The sequence below is a fragment of the Oncorhynchus gorbuscha genome, linkage group LG10 (genome assembly GCF_021184085.1).
Source record: "Oncorhynchus gorbuscha isolate QuinsamMale2020 ecotype Even-year linkage group LG10, OgorEven_v1.0, whole genome shotgun sequence".
Taxonomy (NCBI): domain Eukaryota; kingdom Metazoa; phylum Chordata; class Actinopteri; order Salmoniformes; family Salmonidae; genus Oncorhynchus; species Oncorhynchus gorbuscha.
The window spans coordinates 30,651,365-30,665,042 of NC_060182.1; the positions used below are offsets into that span (position 1 = coordinate 30,651,365).

The 13,678-nt window shown below is 41.2% G+C and overlaps 1 protein-coding gene across 1 annotated transcript in view; it reads left to right on the forward strand.

The window, feature by feature from the left end:
• The first annotated feature begins 2,271 nt into the window (after positions 1–2,271).
• The window catches only part of LOC124045858 (V-set and transmembrane domain-containing protein 2-like protein), a 30,671-nt gene continuing 19,264 nt past the window's right edge, over positions 2,272–13,678 (forward strand). The window contains exon 1 of the mRNA XM_046365593.1: positions 2,272–2,591. Within this exon, the coding sequence (XP_046221549.1) occupies positions 2,474–2,591 (118 nt within the window). The 5' untranslated portion in view covers positions 2,272–2,473. The remainder of the gene's footprint in view (positions 2,592–13,678) is intronic.

A 13,678-nucleotide genomic window follows, 5' to 3' on the forward strand; every position in this document is an offset into this window, starting at 1 on the left:
ATAATTGGTTTCTGGTGGAAGATTTAATATCAGGCCCTTAGCTCCTTTACCATGAAGGTTGTAATGATATATCTCATGCAGAGGTCACGTTATTAACCACATGATCTTCCTAATTGTGCACTTCAATTCTGAAAATGATTGCGCTAGCCTGTTTCCTTGAACAGCCCATAAAACAAAATAGATGCAACTTATCATCACATTTATCCATCTCTAAACACAAGACATTTAAGTTAGTATATGTGGCTGTGATGTGTCTGTGTGCTTTCACATGAGAGTACATGTGTGGCTGCAACCGAGTGAATGATTAATTATGTGGTTATTAATTCTGTGAAGAAGATAATTGTGGTGATTTATGACAAAAGTCCTCAAATCCAAATTCTATTCCCGATGGAGTGTGCTACAGTGCCTTCAGAAAGTATTCACACCCCTTGACATTTTCCACATTTTGTTGTGTTACAGCCTGAATATATTTTGGGGTCACTGGCCTACACACAATACCCCATAATGTCAAAGTGGAATTATGTTTTTTTGACAATTTTACAAATTAATATGAAAGTGAGAAGCTGACATGTCTTGAGTCAAGTGTTCAATAATTTTGTTTAGGCAAGCCTAAATAAGTTCAGAGTAAAAATGTGCTTAACAAGTCATAGAATAAGTTGCATGGACGACCTATGTGAAGTAATAGTGGTTAATGTTATTTTTGAATGACTACCTCATCCCTGTACCCCACACATACAATTATCTGTAAGGTACCTCAGTCGAGCAGTGAATTTCAAACACAGATTCAACCACAAAGACCAGGGAGGTTTTCCATTGCCTCGCAAAGAAGATCACCTATTAGTTATTAATTACACTTTGGATGGTGTATCAATACATCCAGTCACTACAAAGATACAGGTGTCCTTCCTAACTCAGTTGCCGGAGAGGAAGGAAACCATTTAGGCATTTCACCATGAAGCCAATGGTGACATAAAACAGTTAGTGACTGTGATAGGAGAACTTAAACAACACTAACCTAATTCACTGAGCAAAAAGAAGGAAACCTGAACAGAATTAAAATATTCCAAAACATGCATCCCATTTCCAACCAGGCACCAAATTAATACTGCAAAATATGTGGCAATGCAATAAGCTTTTTCTCCTGAATACAAAGTCTAATGTTTGGGGCAAATCCAATACAACACATTACTGAGTACCTCTCTCCTCCTCTTTTTTTTACATGAAAATCTATGGCAAGACCTGAAAATGGTTGTCTAACAATGACCAACAACCAATTTGACAAAGCTTGAAGAATTCTGAAAATAATAATGGGCAAATTTTGAACAATCCGGGTGTGGAAAACGTCTGTCATCGCTGCCAAAGGTGCTTCTAAAAACTATTGACTCAGGGGTGTGAATACTTTATGTACATGAGATATTTCTGTATTTAATTGTCAATCAAATTGCAAAATAATCCAAAAAGCATGTTTCCACTTTGTAATTATGGGTATTGTGTGTAGATGGCTGAGGGAAAACATTATTTTTAATAAATTTTGAATTCGGGCTGTAACACAACAAAATGTGGAATAAGTCAAGGGGTATTAATACTTTCTTAAGGCACTGTATATCCCACAGTCTGTCCACTGTATGTGCTGTGTGTAACTGTGCATCCAGGGCAAAGAGAGCATCCTGTCAGTTTGGCACTGTCCAAGGGGCTGATTGTGCAGTGCTGTGTCCTTGGTCCCTGAAATGGCTATGATGTGTCTGTGTGCTTTTACGACCAGACCGGAGACAATATCCTATGTTAGGCTTTACGATCAGGAAAATATTTTCCCCCAAAGCTATGAATTGTCCTCAATATACCTCTTTCTCAAATTCTATCTTAACTGTCACGTGGAGCTGAATACATTAACTGTGCATTAACTGTGCATTGGACACTTAGCCAATAAAGCAAACTCCAGTTATTGGAATCCTGATTAGCAACATGTGACTGATGTAGGCAAAGACATTCATACATTTTCCACCTGTTGATGTCCTACCAGGGTTAATTGAACATGTTAATTTATGTGTTGCATCAGTTGTCTTAGTTTGTTTTTGTATGCTATAAATGCAGACAGATGTATATAGTTTGTCAAAGATGGGATGGTCCTACAGCTTTAAGAATGACCGTCTTGTAAAAGTTTAATGAACAAATAACCTGCTCAGATCAGTCCGCCTAATTGATATTCCCCATTGCAAGGCACTCACTCCCCTTTCTGTGTGTGAGGAGAAATCTCCCTCCGCCGCATCCAGAGCCGAACGAGCTGAAGCGAGGTATCAATCAGCGATTTGCACTAGAGGGTGGCTGCACCATCAAACTGCTTCATATTTGCGATCTGCGCTTTTGTTTAAAACCCGGGTCTATCTATACAACACGTTGCCTGGATTTTATCTTGTAAACTTAGTACACCTAATGTGAGAGAGTGGCAAAGAATACGGAATCTCAAATAAAAGAGATGGGAGCCTTTGGGGTAATAGTAGGGACTTTACATTACATGGGACTCTACATCCAACTTAGTGCCTCCACAAGGCAAGGTGGACATGCAGAGGTAGAGAACCACATCTCCGGGAACGGTACGTTTCTGTCCTAATGTTTTATTCGGTTAAATTCTAATGATATTAGTGTGTAACATGCAGAAAGGAACAATTGACATTAAACACCAGAAGATACTGCGGTTATAGGGGGAGAGTAGCCTACGATCAGGGCGGAGGCAACTGATGCAAAGGTGTTTTTCTTTATAAAGGGAACACCTGAGGTAGAAGGATGAGGGATTTATTTTGCACATTAATATTACCGGTAGTCAAGCGCCGGCAGCTAATTCATGTTCTATATGCACTGTTATTTAACTTTTTTCATTTGTTTATGTACAAATCTGTAGATATCGTTTTTTTCTGTGAAATTAAAGTTAATACTTAGCACACTGACAATCCTATTTACGTCATAGCAGGACAATAGTGGGGGCAGAAATATTATGATGAAAATACCTCGTGAGGGTGCAACTCTCCACATTGCTGAATGACATATTGTTATTGAAAATGTAATGTTCATCTCAATCAACTGTATTTATCCAAATATATGTGTGTCTGCTGGGTTGCTTTGATTTTGGCCTTGTAATTGTATAGTTACAACAATGTAATGATCAGCTTCTGAAAATTAACCATTGAAAGAACCACTGCAGGTGGTAATTGAATACATCAAGCCTATATTCTGACACAATACTCATCTTTTTCAGAATGTAGCGGATAACAAGTGCCATTTAAGCAGTGGGTAGTCCAATAATAGGCTACAATGGTCAACATTCTGTTACTAACTGGAGGTTTCAAACATCTCTCTCTTATGATGCCTCAACATTCTCTCTGGCTTCCTGCAGTCTATTTTACAGTTAGTTGCATCACTCAGATAAACATGTATTGTCTGGGTTCATCATCATCTGTTTGAGATTCCAGCTGCTTGGTTGTCAGCTCAGCAGATGTGTGGGCAGAAGTTTGGCATGTGTATAAAAATGGACTGTCGAGAAGAGAAGATTACGTGTGAGGCTAAGTGCCTCCATGCCCTTGAGCAAGATACTGATGATACCCCGGAACAAAGTGTAACATCAGATTCTTACTTCTGCCAGCACTATTTCTAACGTCACTATTATGCCCACTGGTATTACTAGCAGATACTAGTATGATAACATGCATGGTATCATTTCTATGGTTGGGTTGTGTGAAGTATAGTGTGATGTTGGGTGGTGTGATCAGGGATGGAAGTGAGATCTCTCTGATGACTCATGAACTTTTAATTTAAGGAAAAGCAGAGGAGGAAACCTGCAGAGGAGGAACATTGCCTCACCAGGGCTCGTTAGTCCACCATGGAAAAGCATATGTTGCGCTGATAAAACTTTATCCAAGTAACCCAGTTTGAAAATGGGAAGCACCTAGGTGTCCAAAATTAATGTGCAGAAAAAAAGCTTACATTTGTATCAGGGTGTGAACCCTAATTACCTGCTCCTCCAGGGTGTGTGGGTTGACCTCTTGCCAGTGGGCTGGAACCAGATAGACCAGGATGACATGCAGGTCACGCTATTACAGACAGCCAACTGTGTCCATCCACCGCTAGCCATCACCTCTACAGACGCATGAATCTCCCACTGCTTCTGACCTAAAGTCGTGGTAACAGGGATAGCATAGAGCGGGTAAACTGGCCCGGAAAGGCTACAAGGTGGGCTAAATATTATAATATAATGTCCCTGCAGTCATTGTGTCGGTTGACATTATCCATTATTTGTAGTTCACTACAGATTTTCTGAATGCTGCAGTCTGCATCACCAACTGTTATGCAGAGGGATTTTTTTACAGTGCATTCTGACAGTATTCAGAGCCCTTGACATTTTCCACATTTTGTTACGTTACAGCCTCATTCTAAAATGGATGAAATAAAAACAATCCTCACCGATCTGCACACAATAGTGACAAAGCGAAAAATAAAAATGACAAAGCGAAAAATGTTTTTTTTTAGACATTTTTGCAAATACAAAACAGATACCTTATTTACATAAATAGTCAGACCCTTTGCTAAGAGACTCAAAATTGAGCTCAGGTACATCCTGTTTCCATTGATCATCCTTGAGATGTTTCTACAACTTGACTGGAGTTCTCATGTGGTAAATTAAATTGATTGGACAAGATTTGGAAAGGCACACACCTGTCTATTTCATGTCCCAAAGCAAAAACCAAGCCATGAGGATGAAGTCCGTAGAGCTCAGAGACAGGATTGTGTCAAGGCACAGATCTGGGGAAGGGTACCATAACATTTCTGTAGCGTTGAAGGTCCCCAAGAACACAATGGCCTCCATTATTCTTAAATGGAAGAAGTTTGGAACCATCGCCCAGCCAAACTGAGCAATCGGGGGAGAAGAGCCATGGTCAGGGAGGAGACCAAGAAACCGGTGGGAGCTCCAGATTTCCTCTGTGGAGATGGGAGAAGCTTCCAGAAGGACAACAATCTCTGCTGCACTCAACAAATCAGGCCTTTATGGTAGAGTGGCCAGACAAAATCCACTCCTCAGTAAAAGGCACATGACAGCTCGCATGGAGCTTGCCAAAAAGCACCTAAAGGATTCTCAGACCATGAGAAACAAGATTATCTGGCCTGATGAAATCAAGATTGAATCAAGCATGAATGCCAAGCGTCATGTCTGGAGGAAACCTACAGTGAAGCATGGTGGTGGCAGGATCATGCTGTGGGGATGTTTTTCAGTGGCAGGGACTGGGAGACTAGTCAGGATCAAGGGAAAGTACAGAGAAATCTTGATGAAATCCTGCTCCAGAGTGCTCAGGACCTCAGACTGAGGCGAAGGTTCACCTTCCAACAGAACAACAACCCTAAGCACACAGCCGAGACAACGCAGGAGTGGCTTCGGGACAATTCTGAATGTCCTTGAGTGGCCCAGCCAGAGCCGGACTTGAACCCGATTGAACATCTCTGAAGAGACCTTAAAATAGCTGTGCCGCGATGCTCCCCATCCAACCTGACAGAGCTTGAAATGATCTGCAGAGAAGAAACTCCCCAAATACATTTGTGCAAAGCTTATAGCGTCATACCCAAGAAGACACTAGGCTGTAATCGCTGCCAAAGCTGTATCAACAAAGTACTGAGTAAAGGGTCTGAATACTTATGTAAATGTGATATATAATTTTTATTTTATTTTATACATTTGCAAACATTCTCTTAAAAACCTGTTTTTGCTTTGTCATTATGGGGTATTGTGTTTTTCACCTTTATTTAACCAGGTAGGCTAGTTGAGAACAAATTCTCATTTGCAACTGCGACCTGGCCAAGATAAAGCAAAGCAATTCAACACATACAACAACACAGAGTTACACATGGAAGAAACAAACATACAGTCAATAATACAGTAGAAGAAAAGAAAAAGTCTATATACAGTGAGTGCAAATGAAGTAAGTTAAGGAAATAAATAGGCCATGGTGGCGAAGTAATTACAATATAGCAATTAAACACTGGAATGGTAGATCGGCAGAAGATGAATGTGCAGGTAGAGATACTGGGGTGCAAAGATTGAAAAAAAAGTTTGGAAAAAGTCAAGGGGTCTGAACATTTTCAGAATGCACTGAATCTAGCCAATCAAATGACATGAATTAATCAATTAAGTGCTAAAGAGGAGAGAAACAACCAGATCCTGCAACTCCCACATAGAGACTGAGACACTGAGAGCCGACAGTGTACAGATTATGAATATACCGGTAATATTATTTAAACCGATAGGTTATTGAATAAAATATGACATGTCAAGGCAGATTTTTCAAATTTCCTTTTCAACAATAGTATGGGCCGCTATACAACAAACAGCCACCTAACGTCCATGTCCTCTCTCTGCTCTAGGCCTACAGTCACTCCTGCTTCAGCCTTAGCAGTTTCTGTTGACTATTCATCAAGCCAGGCTCACGCTGAGCAGGAGAGGCTGGCAGGCTAGTTTCTGGTCTGCTCTCAGTGGTGGGCTCCTCTCCATACCATGCTCAGCCAGGAGGAATCAACTTGGGACAGATGTCCCTCTGGTGGGAAGGGTACGCATGATAAGCTGCTCTGAATGGCACACTTCCTCTCCACTCTCTATTTTATGAGTGGGTATAATATATGTTAGATGTTTAGATGAGCCTGTAACTGCACTACAAAAAAACATGCTTTGCAGTTGTATAGAAGCTTTTTGAGGGCCATATATGAAGCGAACCATTTCACTATTTTTGGTTCTATATACCAACATTTCTCCTAGCAGTGTTTAATGCAGGGAAGCCCTGTTGACCAAAAGGTTCCAGTAGCATAAAGTACCATTTACATTCAATTTGTTTGTTATTTAGCAGACACTCTTATACAGAGTAACTTACAGGAGCGTTTAGGGTTAAGTGCCTTGCTCAAGAGCACATCAACAGATGCTTCACTTAGTAGGCTCAGGGACTCAACGTTTCGTTTACTGGCCCACACTCTTAACCACTAGGCTTCAGACCTGCATTGAATGGACAAGGCACTTATTGCAGGCCTCCTGATACAACCTCCTTACCATTTCTCACTCTCTCTTTCTCTCCATTTCCTTTTCCTTTCTCCTCAAACGCAGCCCATTACAAACTGTAGGGTCAGCCAGCAGTCATGCAATGTGTTTTCTCTCTGTGTATTCAGTTCTGATGGCTCTTGTGGAGTATAAGCGCCTCAAAGTGAACCAGTTTTTTCCTTGTCATTTCCCTTTCATGTCCTTATGTCTCTGGCCAAACATATCCCCAGAGCACTTTGGAGAAGAAAATATGTGCCTTTTGACTGGCAATACAGAGTCACAGTCTCTGTCCCTTTCATGCTAGTGTCTCTGGAAGTCACCAATTCTCCCTGGCTCTCCCCACAGAGAACAAACCATATTTCCTCTATATTTCCTCCAGCCTTGATCATAAGACGACTGGATGGAGGGATCCTTCTGGGCTCTGGTTGGAAGAGTGGGCAAGCTTATCTCACATTAGACACATGACTGCTGTGGTGGCTATCGCAGACCTCCTGGAGAGGACTTGGCAGGGCTCATATGTTGGCAGTCAGCGTGAATAGTGGAGCCATGTTGATTTGCTTTAGTGGAGTCGAACTGAGATTTGCTTCTCCAAATAGCTTGCATGCCCCCATGGGTGTCCCGAAACGAACCAATGAAGAGAGCAGCTTGAGTAAATGTTTGAAGTATAATACCTCTTTGTTTTTAAAGACAGGCCACGTTAAAAAATCTTTTTAATTTATGTTTTTTCTTTACATGTGGCTTGTCCTTGAAAACAAAGAGTTATTCTACTTTTTGTCAGTATTAGGTGTGAAGTGGTCAGTTAATAACAGACATATGTGCCGAGTTAGAAACTTCACCATGGGAACTACTTTGTGCAACCTTGATGACTAATATGGATTGACATCAGTGTCACATCACTGATGGGCACCAACAAAATATTACTCCCATTGTTAGCATTACACAACATTCAAGGGCTTGGAGAAAACAACTTTGTTTACCAGTTATGATTATACTTTTTTGTTGTTGTAATCAGGCAGATTCATTTGATTATTTTGTAAACATGAGATGGATTTTGGTCACACCAGTAAAAACACATGTATGTTACTGCTTTTGAATAGGCTTACAGTATGTTGCTACTGAACACATGTGGGCTAGTTTGCAGTATTATTCAATCTGGTAGCCTACACAGTGTGTTGAAAAACAATGTTATCAGTGTGGAAGTAGAACGTTAACTAGCCACCATGATCCCGTCCACCATATCAGAGGCTCAATTAGAAGGCTGGCCTGGGGCCACGTTGAGACAGGGACATCCATTATACCGTTTCTCCTTCTCGCCAGTGACCAGCCCTAATTATGCTGCTGTGGAGCGGCTGGTTCACACACAGTGGGTGAATGGAGGCCCAGCAGCACTGTTCAATCATCTCATTCTGGGAATGGGCTGGCTCAGCCAGAGGGGGTGATGGTAATACACAGGAGACTCACTTTTTCCGTTTCTCTTTGTATTTATAGTCTGTTCCACGGTATTTTCTTGGTTTTAATGATCTACAAGGCTGTGTTTTACACACTAAGCAAGTGTAGAAAGGTTGGAATAACTGAGAGAAATGTAGTACGAAAGGAAATTTGACAACAGGGAATTGATATCTGCACGCATGTTGCATGTTATTCACAGGATTGTTTCAAACCCAACCATTAGCTCCTGTCTGGCTTTCATATCCAATGTTTCTGTCTTTTACCTGTCCCTCTAATTGCTGACAGTAATATTTTAAAGGCTACTTGGTATTTCAAAAGGCTAGTGGGCTGAATAGCTTGCACCTATCAGTAATGTAGAATGGTAAATTACATTTTTCTGTGGTTTTGTATTGCTTGACTGCACACACCTCCTGCTCAGAGCTAATGCTCCCTTCAGCAATGGTTCTGTCTCTATCCAGTTACTTTGCTGTTAGATTGGTGCTTTGGCCAAGGACGGCGGGCCTATGATATGTTCACAAATATAGCAAATAGAGATGTTGCTAATTAGATCGTCCTCTGGCTATCATATACACAATTATGCAATACCATGACATTCAGCCATCTGACTACACTGATGCATTCGTAGTGTTGGTTACAATGATGGATAGTTAATAGCAAGTTTTTGTCCCCAGTTAGATGTGATTGAAGTCATCGCTTCAGTTGACGGCATGGAGGATAACATTTGGAAGGGCATTTAGCTAAAAGAGATGATACATTCTACTGCAGATAAATTATTATTAGGACATCGTATTCACAGAGTCACTTTTGATTAGCGGCCAAAGAATTGAGCTTATGTTTTTTAAATATTTTTAGTGTGTTGTTACCATATCTGGATGTCTGGGGACTTTTCTGCAGACGGTTGATGTGTTGCGGCCTATCAAATGTGACACTTTTGATAGGCCGTTGTTTTTCTTTTTAATATGGCACGTCAAAGTCATTGCTGCTCTCTCTCTACAGTCATGCTGTCAAAGGCTCCACTGATGTGGCATAGAGAGAGACTGTTGAAAGCCGGTGTTCTGTACTTTTCAATGAAAAAGAGACCGTCTCAGAGTTCTCAGAAGTGTTTTATTTTAAATGGATTAAATGGGTGGTATTAGAAAGTGGGACAGGCATATTATATTTATCTGGTTTTCTGTTCTTTTGTGAAGGATATTGACTGGCATTCAGTCATAGGTGGCTGGTGGCACCTTAATTGGGGAGGACGGGCTCATAATGGCTGGAACGGAATGAATAGAATGGTATTTAATACCACTTTAATATTTTGATTTTCACTCTATTCCAGTGATTATTTTTAGCCGTCCTCCACTCACCAGCCTCCTGTGTAGCAGTCATTAAATAGGCTAGCTCATCAAACATGGAGTTCATGGTAAGCTAGGATTGAGCAATAAGAACAACGATGCAATGGATAAAGTGAGAATCCAGGTTTTCAGTGTACCTTTAATTTATAATGATAAATCATGTTAATTATCAGGTTGCAAACATGTAACAATTTGACAAAATCGCTCCCGATCTTGTGTTTACCTTTTGGAAACCGCAAATCACCTTTTGCTATTGTATTAGATAACACAGAATTTTCCAAGTCCTTCCTGTCTATATAGGACTTCCGACTTGCAGTCCACAGTGGGCCGGGCCAGCTTGCTTCTGTCTGATTCCCTTTATTTCAGATGAGCGCTAAACATAAGCAGTGAGTTACATCATTCATCAAAGTCACCACAAGTGAAGGGAGATGAAAAAAAGACAGCATGGCTGTTTTGTTAAATCCCTGACTACATGTTCTCCAAAAAGGCCCTGTTTATTTCTTATTTTTGGTGTCAGGTTGCCCCATGAGCATCTCCTTAGGAACGCCTGAGGAGGAGAAGCTGATTTAAGTGGAGGTGAATTTCAGTAGCACTGTCGGGCAATTTCAGTAGCACTGTCGGGCAGACTTCCAGCTCCTCTCCTCTCCTGCTCTCCTATCCTGGCCCTGGCTGGCTCTCTGAGCTATCAGCTCTCCTCTCAGTCTCAGCTGCTGGATAGAGAGACTCCTGGGTGCATTAGGAGGGCGAGAAGATTAGATACCAAACGCTGATATCTCTCGTAGCGCTGCATCACACCATTTGTATCTGGCCCCAGAGAGCTGGCTTGGATGGCTGCTGGATAGCTAGCTGGCTGGGGAGATTTAAAGAGGACGAGCAAAAATATGCTCTTTTTTTGTTTTCTATGTTCCTTTCTTTTTTTACATGAAGGTTCAAAGGGTTTCAGTGGATTACACACCTTTAACAGGCTGTGGCGGCTGTTCTGTGTGGATGTATTGTGATGAGTGCATTTTGAGTCCAGATAGAGGTTCTGGATAGCTACTGTATGCCTTTCCGAGAAAGTACTGTTGTGATTATTGATGGTCCCATCTCTGAGGTGAGGTATTTGCCTCTGAATTCATTGATTGTTGTGGGGAGGCTATTTAATCGCTCTCCTTCGTGACGGATGAAACACATGGAGGAGACACTAGTTGCATACGTCAATGGACTCAAAGGCCCCCTGTCTCACAGGATACTGCTTGCATATTGTTAAGCAGGCAGCTCAGTATGGGGCTCACTGTTTGTCTGTCATGTGACCTTTCTTTTTTATACAACAGTAATATCACTCATTTGGTACAGTGTTTAATTAACCTAGTTGAATATTTTTCTGTCCTTTTAGCTCAGCCAGAAATTCTATGAAACAGTGACAGAGTATTTAACACATTCTCCCACTGGAGAGTTTTTGCAGTGTTGGTTTTTAAGACATTTAGATAATGATGATATTCTTACCAATTTCTCCCAAATGCTGTAACAAGAAAAATGCTTTGTATGCACAACAACAACCAATAATCACCCTTCTGTAAATCGCTGAAATGAACAGTCTCATGGAATTATTATGTGATCATTCTGAATGACGCTATTTTGACTGTTAGATGTGTTGGAAGTAGCATACAGATGACTGGATTATAAAGACTGGATTATAAAGCCTTGGCATTTCCACTAGGTCATGTTAAACATCCCAGGCCATAATCATTTGGAGCTTTTATGCTTGTTATGGTAACTACTGGTTGTGACCAAAAATCCTTCTTTATTAAGCTCTGTAAAATACATTACACATGTTTCATTGTGGTGTTATATACTTTAGGCCTAAACCTCCAATGACTTCAGCTTTGTCCTGAGAACAGAGAGGCTTCACAAGGTTCATGTATGATAATGTTTGACAGCTGTTTTTCAGATTGTGACTTTATTGACTTTTTGTAATCAGCTGCATAAATCCGATCTCTGTCTTGTGTCAAAATTGCTCATGGAAAAATTGTACGACTCAAACGAGGGTTAATCATATTTTAATTTCAATTACCCCAGCTTCCACTGTTCTCCAAAATATTTACAATACCTTTTTCCAGGAAAATGACTAGGCCTAACCATGTAGACTATTCATTACAAACAGAAATATCTACAGAGAATTTCACTTCATAAGTACGAAAGCAAAAGACGTTCACTAAACGAATAATTTCTAAATGGGCTGTATGCATTACATCACAGCATAAACAAATCAACAGCCAGTTGACCTTTGGATAGTTAGTCACTGTCTGTTTACTGTGTCTTCAAGAAGCTTACAGGTGTCTTTGAAACATGACTGCTGTTTTTTACAGTATATTAAGCAAGCATCGTAAGAAGAGGCAATTATTTCAGTGGAGTGGATAGAGCTGGCTGGCCTGCCAGTGATAAGTGAGGAATCAAAGGGAGAGGCTGTGCTCAGCGACGAGCCTCTCTCTGCCCGGGTCTGTGGGGGCAACTGCAGAGGTTAATGAATCTGCTAGGCCAGCTATCATCTAGGGAGGGAGAGCGCATCATTGCACATCACTCTCATAACTTGTTTTCATGCTATTTTTCGTCCAGGCGTTTAAAGCTGCAGTGACTACATACGTGTTTATAGATACTGAAATTTGAATAGATATTTCTTGTTAAAAGAATCAAGACTAGGCTATAAAAGAAATACACCCCTTTGTGTGTAGAGTGCATTTTCTGTTCTTTGTAAATGTATTTCCATTCCCAGGACCCTCAAGATGTCCTCTTTTTAAATGTCACTATTCTCCACTATCTCGAGTTCCTCTTAGTTCCTCTTCTTCAAATGTCTCTCCCTTTTCTTTCTTCTCTCTTCTCTCGTTCTCCTCTCTCGTTCTCCTCTCTCTCTCTCTCTCTCTCTCTCTCTCTCTCTCTCTCTCTCTCTCTCTCTCTCTCTCTCTCTCTCTCTCTCTCTCTCTCTCTCTCTCTCTCTCTCTCTCTCTCTCTCTCTCTCTCTCTCTCCTGACACCATCTTCACCCCTGGTGTGCTTCTCTCTCCATCGCTCTCTCCCTTTGTGAACGCTCTGGCATCCCACTCACCTTCCCTTCCCCCTGTTCACCCTCTCTTCCCGCATCTACATTCTATTTTCAAAAGTGCCATGTACAATCCTTGAGTATCTGCCTCCAGATCAGTAGAGATGTGTAGTTCATTAGAGCTCCCCCCTGTACTGCATAACACTGACATCTTAAGAGGAGGCTGATGATGGCATGATTCATATCACTAGATTGCCTTACAGATACCAGACATGCTGTGCTGTAAGGAACAATATCCTCATACATCATCTCACTGCAGCAGGAGCTCTAAGCGACAGAGGCAGACCCCCAGCATGGATCATAATGGTTTTGAGAGCTGGGGTTTTGGGCTGCAAGGTGGAGGGTGGGGGGCGGGGCTTTACATGGAGCTAACACTGTTAGTGATGAAACATTTTGAAATCTTCAGCCCTGTGGATGATGGCTGGAACAAGAGCTGTACGAATGCTACCACATGGAATTTATTGACCACACATAACAGAGATCACTAATACGCCTCACCATTGTCCTGAGTCAATTTCCTAATGTTATGTACCATTACAATATGAACCGATGAGCTCTGTCTAAAGACCCTCTGATAAACTCAGCTGAAACTTCAATCACTTTTTACATTCTTTTCTGTGGCAGGTGATATTCTTTGAGCTTTGATTTTGAGCCAAAACAGAAGAGATTGCACAAAATGAGCTCTAGTGAGTTCAAGTTGGAGAGATGCCCAAGGCAAGGCTGTGGATGGTAGTGGTGGATTAAATGGAAGACA